At 33.1% G+C, this 21,467-nt stretch overlaps 1 protein-coding gene across 11 annotated transcripts in view; it reads left to right on the forward strand.

The window, feature by feature from the left end:
* Positions 1-21,467, forward strand: part of LOC127730293 (O-acyltransferase like protein-like) — an 82,907-nt gene that overhangs the window by 36,011 nt on the left and 25,429 nt on the right. The window contains exons 7-15 of one of the 11 annotated variants that reach the window (XM_052238614.1): positions 7,019-7,115; positions 7,801-7,893; positions 9,022-9,187; positions 10,414-10,493; positions 11,927-12,031; positions 13,680-13,800; positions 15,040-15,226; positions 16,263-16,405; positions 17,640-17,821. The exons of 2 other annotated variants lie outside the window; for them this stretch is intronic. In XM_052238614.1, the coding sequence (XP_052094574.1) occupies positions 7,019-7,115; positions 7,801-7,893; positions 9,022-9,187; positions 10,414-10,493; positions 11,927-12,031; positions 13,680-13,800; positions 15,040-15,226; positions 16,263-16,405; positions 17,640-17,762 (1,115 nt within the window). In that variant the 3' untranslated portion in view covers positions 17,763-17,821. Of the gene's footprint in view, positions 1-7,018; positions 7,116-7,800; positions 7,894-9,021; positions 9,188-10,413; positions 10,494-11,926; positions 12,032-13,679; positions 13,801-15,039; positions 15,227-16,262; positions 16,406-17,639; positions 17,822-21,467 lie in introns of those variants that run through there. 8 more of the 11 variants (XM_052238613.1, XM_052238612.1, XM_052238611.1 and 5 more) reach the window with 8 other exon arrangements.

Below are 21,467 nucleotides of genomic sequence, written 5' to 3' on the forward strand. Positions count from 1 at the left end.
AAATCTTACGAGTAAAAATACTCGTAAGTCATGAACATTTCAGTATAACTTACGATCAATTTTAATCGTAAGATTTTTTGTGAAAAGTGTCCCAGATATGTTTCCTCCCGTACACATGCATGAAGATTACGTTACGGCGGCATCAACGGGGCTGTCGATATGAAACGGTTAACAGAAATATTGTTCCGCTAGTTGAAGACATTGATTCTCCGAGAAAATGATGTCCTTTACATACTTATAAGTTTTAGCAATAATCGTTAACACCCTAAAATGAAATATCATACATTTACAATAACACTAGACAGTTTTTGTATTTGTTTTCAGTGTTACCTAGGCTGTCAAATAACACAGTATTTGCAACTGGCGGAGATTGCAAGAAACCTGACCAACCTATTGATTTTAGAGCAAGAATAGCATTGTAGGTATTTGCAATATTCAAAACGTTTTGTCTTTTTTGGAAATGTGTATGTTTTAGAAGTACATAAACATCTCAAAGTTTAATTTTACACATTTTAACTCAGTATTTTTTATATTTTTTGAAATCAATATATCAGCAGTTTCAACACGTCTAAAATGCTTAATTAGATTTTTCTATTTTGAAATTATAATTACATTTTGTGCTTTCCGCGAAATAAGGAGCTGATGTATGATCAGACAACTTATCACCGATACTAAATGACCTGGATGTTTACAAGTATAGTCACCAACGGCCTTTAACAATGAGAAAAACCCATACCGTTTCAGAGCGCGTAACCATCCCATTACCTGGGACAATGGTGTACATGTAACAGCATAAGATAAGAACAAATCAGAAAGGAGAAGGCCCAGTAAGGCCCCTTTTTGGCCTCAAAATATAGCATTTTTACAAAATTGTTGAAATGTAAACTTTTAGCTATTTATTGGAAAGTAGAATACTTTAGTCATATAAATATGGGATGTTATTCACAATACAATGCACATGCATCAGGTACTAGTATCACAAATTCATGCAAAATTACTGAAAACTTCACAATTTTAGCATTTGTGCAAATTTTAAGAGGTTTTTTGTCTAAAATGGCAGTAGCCACATTTGTGTTCAGTCATAATATTCAAATATATGCTGTATTTGATGATAATACATAACATATATAAAGGTTGAGGCTGAACACAAATGCGGCCACTCACATTTTAGACAAAAACCATATAAAAATTGACGTTTTATGGCATATTTAATAGATTTTTCATATTGAAGCTTGAATTTGAGCGTCTTTAATGACCAAATCAGTTTAAATCTTTTACATAAACTAATTGAATCGACTGAAGTAGACGCTTAAGTGTTTAAAAAATGTCAAAAATCTTTCATCAGATGTACTTCGAATTTTAGCCCAAAACTAGCCCTTACCGGACCTTCTCCTTTGTCAAAAAGAGCGTGACTCATCAGATCGGCACAAAAAAAAACAAAAACAAAAAACAGAAGATACTAAAATAAATTTTTAGTACAATACTAAACTTATGAAATATAGAGAAAGCATAAGACTAAGGTTAATGATAATCCCTTTGAGGTGGATTTAAGTACTAAGCATCTAAGAGCTTTCTTTAAATTATAAACATTTGGTTTCGATTTATATCTTTTGCTTTTGAGAAATTCGTGTTGTGCGCAAAGAAATTTGTACGATACCGGATTCCCCATCAACTAGTCTAGTTCCGCTGACGATCGACTTCGATATTAGCACATAAGCCAGTGTTCTGTTATAAGCATGTTTGATATCTAATATATGTGGAATGTTGATTTCTAGCTCCTAAATTTTGTAATTGTGTTGAAACTAAGGTTTAAATTTCCTGAGACAAAGATGTTCTGTTTCGGCTTTAGGATTTTTATGCTCTTAAGGGCTTTCACTTTTTGTCGTGAACGTACATATTACTGAATATTTCATAAACACATCTTTTGCACATAAAAAATCAGCATTAACCCCGCCACATTCTTTATTTGCCTGTCTCGAGTCAAGAACCTGTAGTTCAGTGGTTCATGCTGCTTTCGGACTATCAGTCTCCAATTGTACGTACAAGCAACCTAGTGGTCACCTGTCTTTGGAATTCGCATGTTAAAATAGTGGATTTAAATGTGTGTAAATTTTCAGTTAACGAGTTTAGTATTATATATAGTACTGAAATATAGTTGCAAATTCGCTCAGACATAGTTGACAAAAGAAGCTTTTTGAATTTCTAATAAAATCTTTTTTTTTTTGTACTCTCAATCGTTTAACATATTTTGCTTTCCAAGGTTATTCAACAATCACGTGTTGCAGACAAAGCATTGGTATTATAAGTAGGCATTAAGGAATTGAATACAAATAATTTGTTATGATTAAGTTAATATGGAAACAATTCATTTATAGTATTATAATAAGTGTACTAGTTGGACTTGTGATCATAGCAACCATGTACGATGTTATAATTCAACACATGCTACAACCAAAGAAAAACAGTTGGGATCTTTTCGATGGACATGACACGACATATGATTCAGCGGGTAATGGGCATGTTAATAACGGATATGAAGGCGAAAAAAATGGACCAATCAAAGATTTATCTGGCCAAGAGCGTAAATATCAATTTAAAGAGCCGGATAGGTCAATGTCAGTTGAAGATCCGTCCACAACTCAGTACAAACCAGGTATAATATCCTTAGGTACCGACCATTCATCTTTTGAGGGTTTTTTCTCGGGAGAAACAGTTTTGCTCCCGACTTTAATAAAAAAAAAACGCATTTTTGTTTTGTTTTCAAAAACATACACGAACAAGAAATTTCACTGAAACTCAATGCTACAATTAATTTCCCCCTTATTTTAAATGGTAACGAACTATTCTTTTTTTATTCATTTTAGTCAATTTATATATAAACACAACCTATCTATTAAAGATCGTTAAAAATAACAACGATGTCATCTATACTTATTTGGTAGACCTGATTTGTGTTTCGCTCACCCCAACAAACGGATAAAATATTACAGAATGACTGTTGTCCTTAAAAAGCAACAATGCACAGTGTAGTTTGTTATATTTACTTTTCATTATTTTGGTTTGATTATCTTTTGAAAAGTGTAAAAAAAGAAAATTACTCCTTTCTTGACATCTTCATATTTTTTTCATTAATTCTTTTTTCCGTGTAAGCACTTGGTTAGTAAGAAAAAAACCTCACCTCACCTCACCTATCCTCTTCATGCCGGTCGGCATTTTAGGCTCTGATAATTTTTTCCATTTCACACGGTCTTTAGCTGCTGTTCTTGTTGTAGCCCAGCTGTTCCATCCGAGTGATGTTCGTTCTGTCTCTACAGTCCGTCTCCAGGTGGTTTTGGGACGCCCAACTTTCCTTTTTCCCTCTGGTTTCCATGTCAGTGCAACTGAACATATACTGTTGGCATCCATCCTTAGTACATGGCCAATCTATCTCTAACGCCGTTATATTATGTCATCACTTAGCTTCTTTGTTCCAGCTCTTATGTGGAAGTTTTCGTTTGATAAAGTATTGGGCCATCTTATTTTCAGTATCTGTCTCAGACATCTATTTTGGAAGGTGTTCAATTTCTTTTTGTCTTGTTCAGTTGTTTTCCAGGTTTCACATCCATACAGTAGGACTGATATGACTAAGCTGTTAAATAACCTAACCTTTGTTTTAAATGACAGTACTGATGATCTCCATATTTTTCTTAACCTGCTGAATTGGCCTTTAACTTTCTTGAACCTGTTGTCCATGTCATCGTCACAGCCACCTTTTGCTGTAACTATTCCTCCTAGGTAAGTGAAGGTATCGACATCCAATTGTTTGCTTCATGACATGGTCAATGGCTAACAAAAATAAGAAGCCAGACATCATGCATCCTTGTTTTTACTTTAAACCATTCCGACTGTATTCCTTCGTCTATGACTGCAAACTCAAATGGATCGTAAAATAGTTTTAAAATTGTGATGAGTTTGTATGGGATGTGGTAAGCTTTTAAGATGGGCAATAAGCTTTCCCTGTGGATGGAATCAAACAACTTTTCAAAGTCTACAAAGTTGATGTATAAAGGAGCATTCATTTCAGAACATTGTTTAATGTGTTCGGTAGTGCTTTTCCCCCTTCTGAAGCCAGCTTGTTCTTGTCTTAGCTCTTCATCTATTCCTTCCTGTATTCTTTGGATGATGATTTTTGTGAATACCTTACTTGGCACAGAAAGTAGTGTTATGCCTCTGTAGTTATCGCAACATGTTCGATCTCTTTTCTTTACTATTTTAACAATAAGACCTTTACTCCACTCCTTTGGTATTTCATCTCCAATCCATGACATATTGTAAAGCTTAAGCAAATATGTAGTGGTTGTTATTGTATCTGCTTTTAGTATCTCAGCTGTTATGCCATCTATGCCTCCTGACTTCTCATTTTCAATCTTTTCAATGCTTTTGTAATTTCCTCTTTCCTGATTGGACCAGTATCTATCTCTCTTTCCTCGATTTCATAGTTTAAATTGATGTGAAATGGTATTTCCGGTTCAGGTCGGTTCAAGACTTCTTGAAAGTGTTCTTTCCATCTTTTAAGTTTTTCGTCATGGTTAGATAATAGATTTCTAGACTTGTCTTTGATGACTTGAGGTGGTTTCTGTTTTTCATTGTAAATTGGTCTTGTAACTTCATATACTGTTTTCATCATACCATTGCTTACTGCTTTTTCTGATTCTTCAATTAAGTTGTCTTTCCATTGCCTTTTGTCATTTCTCATACTTTTCTTAACCTCCGTGTCTTTGTCCCTTTACTTGACATTTAAACTGTTCTTAACTCGATCAGATCTACTGTTGTTAGTTTTTTCCTTTAGTTGTCTTCTCTCGTCAACAAGTTTCCATGACTCCAAGGCTTATGCCCACGCTCTTTGAAACCTATGGTATTAGTTGCTGTTTCTTTATAGCACTTTGTTATTCCTTCCCAGAATGTTTCTATGTCCTCTAGTTCGTCTAAGAGTTGGAACTTGTTCTTTAGCTCAATTGAAAATGCTTTTTCTTACTTCTGGACGTTGTAGTTTGGTGGTATCGAATCTCTTCCTTGTAGTATCTGTTACTATTTTGTGTTTCTTAAGTTTTATTCTTAATGTGCATTTGAGGAGTTCGTGATCGCTGCCAATGTCTGCTCCTCTCATTGCCCTTATGTCCAGTATTGAAGTTCTGTGTTGTCTAGTAACTAGGATATGGTCTATTTGATTTTTCTGTTTTCTTCTTCGGTGATATCCATGTTACTTTGTGTTTATGTGGAAAGATTGTGCCAGTAATGACTAAGTTGTTCCTTTGACAAATATCAAGGAGGTTTTCTCCATTTTCATTCCTTCTTCCTATTCCATGCTTTCCCATGATGTTCTCATGACCTTCATTGTTCATCCAAACCTTTGCATTAAAGTCTCCCATTACTAAGAGGATGTCATGTTTAGGTGTTCCTGCTATGACTCTATCTAGCTGTTCTATGAAGCTTTGTTTTGTTTCGTCTGTAGCATCGTTGGTCGGTGCATATAGAGTGATTTAAGGATTGTTGTGTGAAATGTGGCATACATTAATCTCTCAGTGATTGGCTTCCATTCAATCAGTGAAAAAAACCTACCAATATTATATCAAAACAATGTATAAAGTGCTTAGTATAAGTAACGGACATGCGGCATAATTATCTCTACTTGACGCACAACTTCACATTATCCGTCCTTACACAAAAAAATATAAATTCAGCATTTTTGTACTAAATGTGTTTCAGGATTTCTTGGAAAGTTACTGCTGTCATTTTCTGTGTACACAAATGGAGCTAAGATATTGAGTACAAACCAAGGTTCTGGCACGCTAACCGCTGTCAACGGTATACGGTTTATCAGCATGAGTTGGGTTATTCTAGGACATACATACGGGTTTGGCTTGTACTCAGTAGGTAAGTTTCTAGTTGTAGGTATAAGAAGATGTGGTATGAGTGCCAATGAGACAACTCTCCATCCAAGTCACAATTTATAAAAGTAAAGCATTATAGGTCAAAGTACGGTCTTCAACACGGAGCCTTGGCTCACACCACACAGCAAGCTATAAAGGGCCCAAAAATGACTAGTGTAAAACAATTCAAACAGGAAAACCAACGGTCTGATCTACACAAAAAACGAGAAACACTTATGAACCACACCAACAAACGAAAACCACTGAACAACAGGCTCCTGACTTAGGACAGGTGCATATAGATACCACATCTCTTTGTTAAACCTATAACCTAAACTCCAAAAATTTGTTTTACGGGATTTTTATGTTCCACAATCTAGATGAGATTGAAAATAAAAGTGTAAAACCATTCAAACGAGAAAACCAATAAATATATATATTGTCAGCATAAAAATCTAATTCTTACACTGTTGGGTTTAATTTTCAGACTTATATATAAATATAAACGTCTAACATAAAATACACAAAATACACAAACTGGTCTGTTTTCCCTTATTATTGACATTTGAAATGACCTTCAACCAACTTTCAAGATGAAAATAAAATTGCTGTTCCTTTTATCTATATTTATTTCCCATTATAGTCTTCAGTTATTTTATTTCCCTTGTTATGTGTCTCACCATAAACTGAGAAGTTTTAAATTAGCAAATACATATTATCGTTATAGTTATAATCTAAATTGTTTTAACATAACATAGTTGCTTCACGTGCATATTTTATATGATTGAAGCATTTGTTTTCTGCTAAAACCAAAAAAAAAAGCCACTTGTTTTGTTGTTGAGATTTACACAAGTGTACATTAATCAGATACATTACACGGGAATCGTCCAATTTTCCACCGATGTAATAAATGTTATGATAGAGTCGGAGATCAAAAGTGTTTGACACCACGAAAATAACGCTGCTATATATTTCATAGAAAAAAAACCTTTTTTTCAAATTATCCTGAAGTTATTACTTTTCCTATTTGAATAATATATTTTATCATGTTACCTTTCTTTATCTAATTGTAATAATACAGATGTATTTTCATTGCTTCGCAATTACAGGTAATATTGGTACGCTTTATGGAGCACTGATAAAGAGAAAAACCTTCATGGCAATTATCAATGCTGAGGTATCAGTAGATACCTTCTTCGCTTTAAGGTACGTAAGGTATCTCAAAATGAATGTAGAAATAATTAATAAGATAAGATGGGGGAAACAATAAAAAAGCAAAATATTTAAACAACAAACATATAAAATAATATTACTATTTGAATACCAAAGTGACTTTGTTTGTAGTTTTAAAATCATTGAAACCAGGTGTAAAAGAGAGGCGACAGATACAAAAGGGATAGTCAAACTCATAAGATGAAAATGCTTTTGCAAAAACCGAAAAACGACCAAAGGACAAACAACAATAAACAAATCACAACATAGAAAACTACGGACAAAGCAACACAAGCGACACTAAAAAACGTGGGTGATCTCAGGTGCTCTGGAAGGGTAATCAGATCCTGTTCCACTAGTGACACCATTCGCATTGCTCATGTAAGTACAAACCCAGTTATAAATTTATTTCGGTAGGTCTCATTCGAGGAAAAGATGACGGGAATGTGGTTACGACAATAAGAACAATTCCGTCGTCATCTGTGTAAATCGACAGATGAATCATTGCAAAAATAAAGAAAAAATGTACAGTGCATGCTTCAAAAAGACACGAATGCCATTAATAAAAATGAATAAGCTTAGGACATTTATTCCAACTTGAATGTTTCATTTTCTTAAAAGTGTCAGTTTAGTTGAAAAAAGATCTGTAATTACATTTAGTACATTTACATTATTTTAGTGGTACCTTACTAACATACGTAGTTCTAAATCAACTGAAGAAGCAAAAAGGCAAACTGAATTGGTTTATGTTTTATTTTCATCGGTTTTGGAGGTAAGAAATAACATCAAATGTTTTATCCGTCAACTCAAAAAATCATATGATCGTTTGGAAGTTTATGCTCATTTACTGATTGCCAAGCATATTTACTAATATTTCTCACTAAGTAATACATCTAAATTAAATGGTATATGTAGACATACATATATTGATTGTTTTGAAGGTACCACAATTAAATATTTTATTATATATTTGCATAGTATGATAATTTGTGATCGAATGTTGGTGATGAATGCATTTTTCATTGAATATAATGAATTTTATTGTTTGTTCTTAATCGAAGGAGACCTACAATACAAAGTGTGTCTATCTGTCCGTCCGTCCGTTCATCATTCTGTCCGTCACACATTGTTTTTGTTTTCTACCATTAAAGCCCATTTGAGTTCATAAAAGGAAATTGACAGGATTACTCACCAGTCCACTATTGCAAGGCATGTCTCGTACATGGCAGAAATCCGTACATTGAAAGTCATTGTCAAAAACTATAAGTTGTGCACATTTTAAAAATAAATCGTTTCGTTCTACAATTTTAAAAGCCCTTGGAATTTGATTTTAAAAGTTGGTAGATTATTCACCAATACAAGAAGATGTGTCGCGTACGAGGAAGATAAATGTATATTGAAATTCAGGGTCAAAAGCTCAGTTCAACTTAGCTATTCCTGTGCATATGTACAAAAGCGTTTCCGCTCTTTAACTTTTACAGGTTATATGTTTGCATTATCCGTCATACAAATTGACAATCAGTCAGAATGTGATAATCGGGAATAGGACACAATCGGTAATTTACAGGTCTGACGTCCATTGTGGTATTACAAAATCTTAGAGATGGTGACCGTAAACCTTTCAAAAAAGTTGTTTCGATGTATGTATATTTAGTCATGTTATTGCCATCATTATTATTGTGGTTATTATGTTTTTTGTACATGTACTGTTTGTGATTGATTGATTGATTGGTGACTGCTTTGCGCCGCATCAGAGTAAAAAGGATATATCGCGGCAATGTACTGTTGGAATATATTAATTCAATAACATAGTATGTACAACACTTAAATCTTTTTAAAACATACATTTGATCAACTGATGTTGTCAACAAGAGATCAATTTTTTTTTACCGTATAACAGGTTAACCCCTCCATATATGTTAATTATGATGGTGCAGATATGTATCTCTAAATATCTGGGAAGCGGACCCATGTGGTCAACCGATGGCTTCGAAAAGAAGTACTGTAAAGATACGTGGTGGTGGAATCTATTATACATTAATAATTTCAAGACAGGTGCGGAAGAGGTAAATTCATTAATTTTGAGATTGGATGGGGTGAGATTGGGTTGAACGAAAGTAATGGAGATGTGTGGTATAGGTCCACGAACACGCAACCAAAAGACAAACAAAAATCAAAAGACTTCTATAGGTCAACATGCGGTCATCAACAGTAGACCGACCAGTGTATATGCAATGTGTCAGGCTCTTACTGTATAATTCGTCCGAGTCTAGAACGTTGTGAATACAAGTAAACCATCGTCAACGGAAGAATTTTCAAGCATTCTTTTCTAAACGACATTACATGAAAACTACGAGACTTCATCTATCATATTTGATTAAGGATGTAGTGTTCACTACAAGCGCTCACAATAACATATGTTCCGCTTGCGAAGACAAACTAGGTTAATTGTTCAGTGTATCAACACTTAAATGAACAAAATTTATATGATCACAAAGATTAAAATGGAAAAAAAAAAGTAAAGACAACGTTTGTGGTCTTATCCCTTCAGTCTAACTGATAACATGATGAAAAAAGTAGAACATATCTAAAAATGCAAGTCGTCATCTGATATTATGGACCAAATCCCCAAGGAGATATCATAATTTTTTGTCAATCTAGAATATATATCGTCTAAAACAACGAAAAGCATAATCAATTTGTTAACACAATTTCATTCACTGATCTTTTAAGATTGTAATAAAATGCCACTGAAGGAACTTATATATCAAGTCGATTTGTTACCATTTATTCAGCTTACCCTCATATAGACAGGCCAGAACATCACGTACATCATCTTTAAAACTTAAATATGTTAAAGAGGGATATATTTTGTCAATTTGTCAAGAATATTAAAATATTGTTGTTGTCGAAACGTATCCTTCATTAATACCTATATTATCTTACACCTTACCTTCAAAAGGCCTAGTTGAAATATACTGAAATCAAAATTCCAAGTTTGTTGATAGATATATACGTATATATTATTACAGATAAAATTGATAAAACTTTATTTATGCATCAGTGAATAAAACTGCCATAAAATGTTGATACTTAATTTTGCTAGTCTTTTGAATACGAATACTTTTGTACACATAACAACAGGAATATTAAAATAGCATACCACATTTTATGATATATATATTCAATATTGAAATATATATTATTATAAAAATTTTAAATAACTCATAATAAGAGTGTTTAAATACAAATGCAGTTAAGACAAAAAATTGTATTGTATTCAACATTTCAGTGTTTTGCCCATGCTTGGTACTTGGCAAATGATATGCAGTTTTATGTTATAAGTCCACCTATTCTGCTTGCTCTTTATCAGTAAGTACATATTATTTGATATCACATCTAATTTTCCTTATTTTTAAACTTCTTTAATGGTTTTCAATCATACGCAACTTTCCTCGCTTTTGTTAATACCTGTATTGTTCCTGCCGTGCATTTGTACATGGGGTGGTTTTTTTTTATCGAGTACTAACCACTGTAATTGGTATCATGTTTGTCTCTAATCTTTGGTGGGCTTATAGGGTTTATTGGTATACCACATGTTTATAGGAACTAATTGAAGCTGCAAAACAGACACCACCCGTGGATCCCGAATCTCCATTTCATTTCTAAAACATAGCATCAACAGTCCAATGACGCAATCAAATATTTACGAGTATTAAGCATGTGACCATGAGTTTTCAATAAGTTGACCAACCACATAACAGTTGTACACCTCTCCAAAAAAAAGTCCTCAAATCTTAAAAATAGATAATAAATTAAGGCGACAGTAGTTTACCGATGTTCAAAGCTAGTAAATCGATAACGAAGAGACAAATCAAGGTAACAAACAAAAACTGAGGGAATGGCATGAACTCCAAAAGGAGCGAGATCGGGTCCGTCGACAGGATAAGCGACTCCTGATATGTATGCATCGCCTGCCATGTAAATCCACTCTCAGTCAAAATTTCACAATCGGAAATAGAACACAATCGGTAAAATTACAGATTAGACGACTATGGTGGTATCTAAATATCTAAGACCGCGAAACTATGTGGCTAGTGAGTTAAGACACCTAAACATTGTATTGGTCAGCAAATTCGTGGTGGTGGCCGTTAAACATATGAAGTGTCCATTTCATTCGTTCTTCCTCATAACTCTGTTGGAAAACATAGCTTTTAAGATCGAAAACAAAAGAAATAACCCATTACGTAAATACAACGTAGTTCTGAAATAGTTTCGCTCTTTGGACATTTGACAATACTAATTCGATATGAATTGCAAATACTAGAACACAATTATATCATTTAAAACCAAAAATACATCAGACAATCGGTGATTGTTACCGACAAACAATATGAAAATAACTACAACAAAACAGAAGTACTAGTATGATTGCATGGTTGTTGCTTGTTTAACTATGTTCTAATAACTCATTCTTAACATAAAGATGAGTGGTAATCAACTGAAAATTACAAACCTACAAATTACTTCTTTTTTTTTCAATTAAAACATATATAGTTCGTATAACCTGAAATTCAAACAAAAGTGATCTCACTTTCTACATAGCGTTTACTTTGCCCACAAATATTATAAACATGACAACAGCAGAAAAATGAGGATGCTAAAGTTAATAAACATTAGGAATATCCCATATAACTTCTAGATATCATCATTATATCAATTAACTTAATATAAAGCTATATCTTGACACATATTTAGTAAAACTAGTCGTTAAAAATGTTTGCAAATTCATCCTTTATTTTCAGTTCTAAAATAGCTGGGACTATTGTTACTCTCGTATTATGGGTAGGAACAGCCATATCAACAGCAGTTATATCTGTGCAGAAGGACCTTCGTGTAAATCTATCTAGGTGAATATTTAGATTTTTTTTTCACTTGTGATAAAGGAACTTATGACCTTTTTCAATTTATATTTTATAAACGGAAAAACATTCCGTTTATTTGAGCAACCAAAGTATCTGCATTGAATTATCCCCAAGAAATAACCGAATAGAACTACTGAATAGACTGCAAGCGTTGTTGTCTGCTCTTTGGTCGGGTGACTGTCTCTTTGACATATTCCCCATTTCCATTCTCAATTTTATGCAAGCGGTATAGTTGAACACATAATTTATGTTCAGGAAATAATTGTACACTCTGAATCTACAGCAAGGAAATATTTACACAATTTCCTGACATCTTAGAAAAAACATTTTGATATACAGGATTTTCAGATCACATTCAGATTTAATCAACCATTTTGTAGCAGAAAGCCTTTTTGATAATATTTTTTGTCGCTCATTGTGTCTCACAGAAGCGTATAACTGACAATTTTTACGTTTCCAAAACAAACTTAAAAAGATATTTTCCCCTACAAAATATCTAAGGCTGAAACTCCTTCATGTAAAGATGACTTTTGTAAGTCTTTTAACGTCTACTTTGAATGCATTGGTCATCCATGGTCTACATATCTACAGTTCAAATATTATAATTTAGTCAAAGAACTTTTCGCAGTCCATGCATCCTCATAAGTGGTATTAATACCAGCCAAGACGCCCCAAAAAGAGGGACGAAAGGTACCAGAGGGACATTCAAACTCATAAAGTAGCAACACCAGTACACCAATTTTGAACTTAATTTGCAATTTTGATCTGAACAGCTCTTGAAAAAAATTGAACAATAAATTATTTTGTCATTTCAGTCTTTCATTTAATTTTGAAACTTATCCACTGCAGTTAATTTAGGACTGTTTCGACCACATAATGGATTATTCGAAAACCGAAAGAACAGAAATGGACTGACTGCAAACCAAATGTTGAAACAGTTCTGAATTAACAAGAAGAAATATCTGAAAAAATATTAAACCCTTATCGAGACATTTCAAGTTCAAAATTTTTCAGATAATGTTTAGATCAAAATGGCCGATACAGACTAAAATTCATTTACTAGTGTACCATGTCAATGCTGCATTACTATTCCCGAATCGTTATTTTATCTCAAGAACGCTGCAAAAGAGAGGCGATATATACCAAAGGAATAATTAAACTCATAAGTCAAAATCGAACTGATAATGCCATTACAAAAAACCAAAAACCACCATAAGACAAACAACAGTATACAAAACACAACATAGAAAAAAACAGGGGCGTGGGGATCTCAGGTGTACACTCCAACCAGGTATGGTTTATTTTTCTACAAAAACCTGCAGAAAAAGTCCCGCTTGCGATAAATTCGTTATACAGTTCACTTCTGACCCCCTACGGACCATAGAGGGTGAATAAAATCCATAGAGGATGGATTTTACTAACCCTCTATGGATCCGTAGGGGGTCAGTAGCGAACCATATAACTTATAATGGTCAACCAACTCGTGATGACGCCCATACAAATTTTGAAGGAATGATTTCAGCTTCACCAATTGGAACTCTTAGTTTATAAGCTTCCTTGATATATTTGTCTAAATACCTGTCGTGATAATATAAGCAATCTAATTTTATCAACTTAATGTATACTTTTTCAGTGGAGGTGACTATTTTGATGCTTATTATCAAATGCCGTACTGTCGAATTGGACCATACCTGGTTGGAATGTACACAGGCTACATTCTTTACACAACGAAATGCAAATGTAAAATAAATAAGGTAAGACAGTTTCAGGATAGAGGCAATTAAAATTTCAATTACACCACAACAGTAATACTTTTTCCATGGTAGCATATATTTTTTGGAATGAAAAACGGATTAACACAATATGCTTATATGGAAATATTACAATCCTGGTGATGATATCATGTCACAAAACAAATGCTTATGATGTGTGCTAATAATATAGGTTAGTCCGTGTACAGATTGGTCTCGCTCCTTTTCGATTTTGTTTGTTGCCTTGATTTGTCTCTTACTAATCGATTTACGATACTTGAATATCGGTAAATTACTGTCGCCCAGTTTTTGTGGGTACAGACTGGGAAAGGCGAAGCCTAACATAACATAAACTCCACATTAGAATGGGATTTAGTTTGTGCAATGTCTACTTTGAATTTTACATATGTGTGTAATTGTGTACAAAGAACAACCAATTTATACTGAAATAAAACCAAATATTCGTTGCGAGTTTATGCAGTAAAGTCACGTTTACTTCATGTTTTTAAGTTCACAACGCATTAACAAGACCATTTCACAAGTTAACCCGAAGAAACTTGCTGTCTAGTTATAAGCTTTCTATTTACATTTACATGGAGGATATTCCTGTTTTAAAATCATTTCAACAAATATCGTTTGTTTTAAATAACATTAACGGTACTAGTTTTAATGCACCAGATGTGCATTTTGACAATAATTGGTACCGCAAATGTTATTCGACAATTAATGTCTCTTCAGTGATGCTCGGGACATCAAGATTGCTATTAGTGTTAATAAAAACAGGGATAAAAAGAAAGAATGCAAAATTAAGGACCAATCTAACTCCCTCAGGTAAAGTATTAAACAATGTAGTCAATGGCCTTTTTAAATCAACAGAAAACATATTTGCATATTTATAAACCTTGACAGATTCCTTGGTCTTTTTTCTGTTTCAAATTGTTAAGAGATTATAGTTTTTATTGTAATAAAGGGACTACATTGTGATTAAACTTCTGAAGTTTTCCTCTAAAGATAAGTATATGTTTCATTTAACTCTATGATTACACATCGACCCGTCAACGTTTTGAACAATCACTGAATATATTTTACTTGTCGAATTGGGCATCTAATGCAGTAAAATTGGTGCCATTCAATGTTATTTCATAAAACCTACAGAAATAGGCCATGCGCAGTTTTATTAATCATCAAATAAAGCTGCACATGACTGCTCTTTACTTATATATACTGCATTCTTTGTTTCAGTTTGTAAATATAACTATATGGGCGGTGTTTGCTGCGTCAGCTTTAGCTGTACTCTATGGTGTATATGACGATATAAATGGTGATCAGTTATCTACAGGTGTTGCCGCACTGTACAATGTCTTACACAAAACAGTCTGGGGTGCTGCTGTCTGTTGGGTGATATTTGCATGTGCTACTGGAAATGGAGGTAAGTTTCTTAGTATATGTAAACACCATAAGTGTGTCACTGATTAAAAACAGTACATGTAATAATTTAGAGCAGTTGCAATTGTCAAGGGATTATTCAAGACCTTAAATAAAACACAAATAGATGTTCTAATAGTCTGTCGCTAAACAAATCAATCGGAAAAGAACGAAATAATTCATATCACCTGAAACTATCAAAAGATCAAAATAACATTTATTACAACAGGCGTGGATACTCTGGCAGTGTGAGCAAGATCGATAAAATACGGAAACATGTGGAAAAAAAACTTCAATATTTTCAAAATGTTGCTCTGGATAATTCCTCAAATTTTGTTCACCAAGAAGCTTCTTTCGAAGTTTCGTAAAGTACCACGAAGGTTTTAATAATTTATCAATGCGTTAAAACTTTAAACCCTTGTATGTACACATTAACTGCAGAAAAATAAGTCCATTTATCAGTAAAATCGGAAAAAATAAAAAAAATAAAGAATTTGGAAAATTCTGCTTCTGATACTATTTTTTTTATTTTAAAGAAGCTACTGTCTATGTTCGTAAAATTTCATGAAGGGATGAGAAAGGTATTGATGTCCCCAAATAATGATGAACCACAGACGTTATCTGAATGCTATTACAGGGGTGTTCAAGTTCAACCCATGAGGGTCTCGCATTTTGAGAAGAAACATTTCGGATAGCTGTTCAAATTAATCTGAAGAAACGTAGTTGTTCCTTAATGTACACAAACAACATGGTGGATGTAAGAGTCGATAAGAGTAGAAGTTAATATCTGGTCGATAGTAAAGGTCATAAGATGGTACGAAAGAAATCTTTGTCCAAAAATCAGAACAGTTTAGCTTCAAACAATTTAAACAAAGGAAACAAAACACGACACAAAAATGTTACAGTACACTTAATCTTTAAGATATTGATATGTTTAGCCAAACACTTCACATTGTACAATATATTTTGTTAAATCATATTTTTCAGAATCTTTCTTAAGAATGTAAGACACAATTTATCAATGCATGTCTTTATTCCAGGTTTCGTAAATACAATTTTGTCCTGGAGAGGATTTGTACCTTTGTCTAGACTAACATACTGTGCCTACCTGATACATCCACTTGTTATGTACTTTTACTACCAATCACGAAAACAGTTTTTGTTTTGGGATGATCATGAAGTGGTAAGGCTGATAGTTTCAAACAAGATATTCAATTTGAACAGTATCAGTTATGTTGTTGAATCATCAGTTTCGTTAAAAGTCAACACTATCGTTATATGTTCAAAGCACTTTTCAAGATATGCCGTCATTAGTATGAATTAAAAAGATGCGGGGAGTATGTTAAAGAGTTAAGTGAAACCAAAATGACATAAAATTAAGAGACAAGAAGGAGTTCAACATATGCGGTCTTCAACAATATACACGTGTCTATACAATTATAACTATATGAAAGTCCTCAATAAATTGATATTATCAAAGTCACGCCAGCAACTCAATCAAAAGGTCAAAGTTATTATAATAATGATATATACAACTGCTGGCGAGTTTCATTATTTTGGACCAGTATTTGCACATGAACATATGGCGGGGATTACTAAAGGTACATACGAGAACGTGCAATCCAAACAAGCCGAACAAACACCTAACTCTATAAAGGTATTATAGGCAGTAAAACACAGAACCAAGCAAATTAGTGACACATAATACTGTATCAAAGAATGATTTCAGCTTCTGACATCAAGCTCAAAGACCTTACCCTGCCTAAACGAAATCATGCCGTCCTGCACTTTAAAATTACTGGCTGTTCGTCGGAGTATATATCATACAGTAACAAAAAAGTACAGGTAGACATTATCTTGTGCAATGGCCAGAATTTGCTCATAAAACCAATGCATATTTGAAACATGTATGATTGTTTTAGTCTTCACGGATTCAAACTATATGGTCACATTTAGAAGTTAATCCCAACAATACGAAGCACATTTATTGAACAACGTCAGTACATTTACAACCTTTATTAATCTATTCAGTCAAACATAACAATTATAGAAGGACAATTGTTTACATATGGGTGTTACAACCGTTTAGAGCTTGGTGCGAAATACCACATTTGATTAAATTCTTAAAAATGGAATCATACTTCCACAATAAAACCCTATATATGTTTTTAAAACTAAGACAAAGTTTTGACAATCTTATGATATCTTTATCCCTGTTGTAGCATATATATCTCAAATGTTTTAAAATCCATTGATATATCACAAACTCTTATGCAGTTGTTACAGTGCACAAACGCATAATTATGGTATTTGAGTTCACGGACAACGCAAAAACTAAGAACGATGCATCTTTAAGGTTATTTATATGTTAATATATTTGATAAATTCATTTATTTTTGTTTTCTTTTATTTCTTAGATATACGAATTTTTTGCACATCTTGGGATGGCTTATGCAGTTGCATTTGTGGCCTCACTGGTGTTTGAATCACCAATGATGGGATTGGAAAAAGTGGTGTTTAGGAAAGACAAGAAGAAATAAGAACTTTGAAAATGAATATGAAAATACCTTATTAATAAAATGTATATGAATTAGTGTCAGTATATGTTATATATTTTATCAATTTTACTTTTCAAGGGAGTCTGGATTGGAAGGGGTTTTTCAATTCTGAATTCTTTAATTCTATGCCATTTCTCTCCATTTTAGCCCCCCATTATTCACTATTTAATTGTAAAGTCATTTTTCTTATTTCTTTATCCCCCCTATTCTTATGTAAACCCCATACAGACACTGTAATATGGCTACATATGGCGAATACCTATTGCTACATTATTGGAAGGTACAGAGAATTATACATTCAAAGTATAAGCACATGAAATGTTTTGTTATACTGTTGCATGAGGAGATGAACTTAGATTTTAATACTCTACCGATTCTTTCGAATTTTTAGTACTCTAATCTGATTCGCATCGTCGCTAGAGTTGGTTTTGATTGTTGATAATTTTTCCTAATTTTCTTTCTTTATCTTTTTTTATTTGTGTTCGACTAGTGGAGCAGGAACTGCTTATCAATTCGGAACACCATAGATCACCTCCGGTTTTAGGAGGAGGTTGTTCCTGTTTCTCAATTGTAAGTTGTCTGTGAAGTTCTTTCTTGCTCCGTCCCATCCTACTACATGTCTTATTAAGTTTTTAATTTTTACAAAAAATAATCATCTGATAGCATACAATAACGTTTGGATGGAAGAAAATGTCGGTAAACATGCGTATATTACTAGTGTGGGAATTCTATTATAAAATTTATAACTAAACTAAAACATTTGTGCAAGACCTTTGGTGATATTCGAGTACCTTCATTTTCAGTAACCTTGATAGTAACAAATATTTAGCTGGATTGGCCTCATTTTTAGCACTATTAGGGATATTAATCTATATAAAAACGAGAAACCAGAAACACGTATGAACTACATAAACAGACGACAACTACTGTAATCAGATTCCTGACTTAGGACAGGTGCAAACATTTGCAGCGGGATTAAACGTTTTAATGGTACCAAACCTTCTCCCTTTTCTGAAACAATAGTATAACATCACAACATAGAAAAACACACTATAAAATATCAATTGGAAGGCTTAACTCAATCAAAAAACGTAAATTAACACACAATGAACGAATAAATTTGACCTGAGACACCTGAATGCAAATACACAGTTAATAAAAAAATATAAGGGATAAATAATTAAAGTCAAAAGTAAATAAACAGGTTTAAACAAAGTTAAAGTATGATATCACTGTGAAATTTCAAACAATTTATAGAATATCATCACTTTTGAAGAAACCTGCGTCATATTATACACAGGTAAATGAAAATAATTTTGTTGATAAGTATACTTCTTCTTCTGTGTGTATAAAATCTTCCGTTTAGGAATACCAAGAAATGTCTTTAATATCAATAAAACTAATCTAACACTTGGTACATATGGGGTGAATATCAACAATAAAAATATACAATTAGTGCTAGATAAAACTTCCTGTACAGGTCCAAGAACAGCATCTAAGGAAAAATGAAATAATTTTGATGTTCATATAGTACGAAGAAGTGGAAATTTGTAGTAATTAAATACCAAATAATCAAAGCTGGTGTATAGACAAGATCCATGTTAACATTAAATAACAAAAAAAGCATTACAAATAGTATCAACAGGTCAAATTAAAAAGAAAGTACGATTTGAGAGTACTCGCAGTTACTGACAGCTAGTTAAAAGCCAAAACAATTAATAATAAAAAATCATGCATCAGAGACTAAAATCAACCAAAATACATCCCAGGGATTTAGTATTTTAACGCCATGAACAGTCAAAGAAGACATGATTTGTGCAATGCCAAAAATAAATGTATCGACAGGTAGTAGGATAGTTAGGAGTGACTTCTTGATAGATAAAAATGAACGTGTGTGTGTCTCTATACATCCCATTTGAAAAGAAAATACAAATGTAGTTATGTTTTAATTTGCTAATGACAAAATCGATATTAGTGCCAATGTAAACTATATTCAGAGATCTAATTACAACATTGGTACGATAACCCTTACTAATAAGTTTGTTTAAAGGTTCGATGAGTTTACACGGATCACAAAAGATTTCCGATGTCTTAAGATGTCTCCTTACATATCGGCCACAGTACTGTTATACGTGCCATCATACAAATTGGCCGTAGTACTGCAATACATGCCATCATACATATTGATCGCAGTACTATAATGCATGCCTTCTTACATATCGGCACAGTACACAGTACTGTAATACATGCCATCATACATATCGGCCACAGTACTGTAATGCATGCCTTCCTACATATCAGCAAAGTACTGTAATACATGTCATCTTACATATCGACGACAGTCCTGTAATGCATGCCTTCTTACATATCGGCCACAGTACTATACTCCATGCCTTCTTACATATTGGCCACAGTACTGTAATACATGTCATCTTACATATCGACAACAGTACTGTAATGCATGCCTTTTTACTTATTGGCCACAATACTGTAATGCATGCCTTTTTACATAGCGACCACAGTACTGTAATACATACTTTTATACATAGCGACCACAAATCTGTAATAAACATTTTGCTGGATAGTTATTACGAATACTTGTTAGCTCTATATTGTAATATTACCATTACTGTATAGTACATCACCCGTGAGAGATTTTTTACACTTATTTTTTTTTTTAATTAAGCGACTTAGTTTTTATATCAAGCAATGCCAAATGATAAGTGCATTTATTAGTTTTCATTTCATTTGCTGAGTTAACAGTTTTATTTACACACTTGGTGTTTTGTACTAAACATTTGAATTCTAAATATTTAGATTCCTTCAAATTTGTATAACAGTCGCTCTCCTTTTATTTTTTCAATAATACATTTAATAACTAAATATGTCAATGAGATGGATTGTTGTTCTTATCAACATCCATATTGGAATATATTTTATATGTATACATCGTGTTCAAAATAAACCCCATTAAAAGTATTTTACATAGCTAAAGGTTAATAAACCAGACAACCATTACGGTATGATTGAATGAGTATAACATATTGGCTGTAATTGACTGTTGGCTGAGTGATAGACCATTGCGTACATGAATTCGTGCTCGCATTTTGGGGTAACGGACCAATCAATATTACCCTGGTAACAGGTAAAGAAGTACAACCAAGATTAAAAAAAAATTTCAATGGTATATTTTAATGCTATTGTCAGTGTGTATTTTTTCTTTGTGTTAATCATGTTATTCACTTATGACAGTGATGATATCCTGTGCTGAGGTCAGTTGTAATCTCCGGTGTATCATAATTGTTTATTTACTCAGACAACAATCTTTAATAAATGTAGGTAAACCATATTTGAAAACCTGTATTTGTACTGCGGTACAAGTTCGTGGTATACCACATTTAAACGTTTACTAGCTTCAGACGCACCAATATAAAATGTGTTATTTTCTTATTCTTACAATTGGTCGATACCGCTGCTGGTGGACAGCTAATACCCGTGGCTAATCATCAGCTCAGTAGAATGTTACATGTACAAGTGCTTCGATGTCTTTTATACCGATATTATATAGTAAGGTGATTTTTCTAAACTAATTGTTATTGTACGTTCTTACATATGAATAAAAGGAGATGTTTATGAATAAAAGTCAAACAGATAGCAACCCAACGAAACAAATACCAACGAAATGTT

This window comes from Mytilus californianus, unplaced genomic scaffold (assembly GCF_021869535.1).
Source record: "Mytilus californianus isolate M0D057914Y unplaced genomic scaffold, xbMytCali1.0.p SCAF_2, whole genome shotgun sequence".
In the NCBI taxonomy this organism is placed as follows: Eukaryota; Metazoa; Mollusca; class Bivalvia; order Mytilida; family Mytilidae; genus Mytilus; species Mytilus californianus.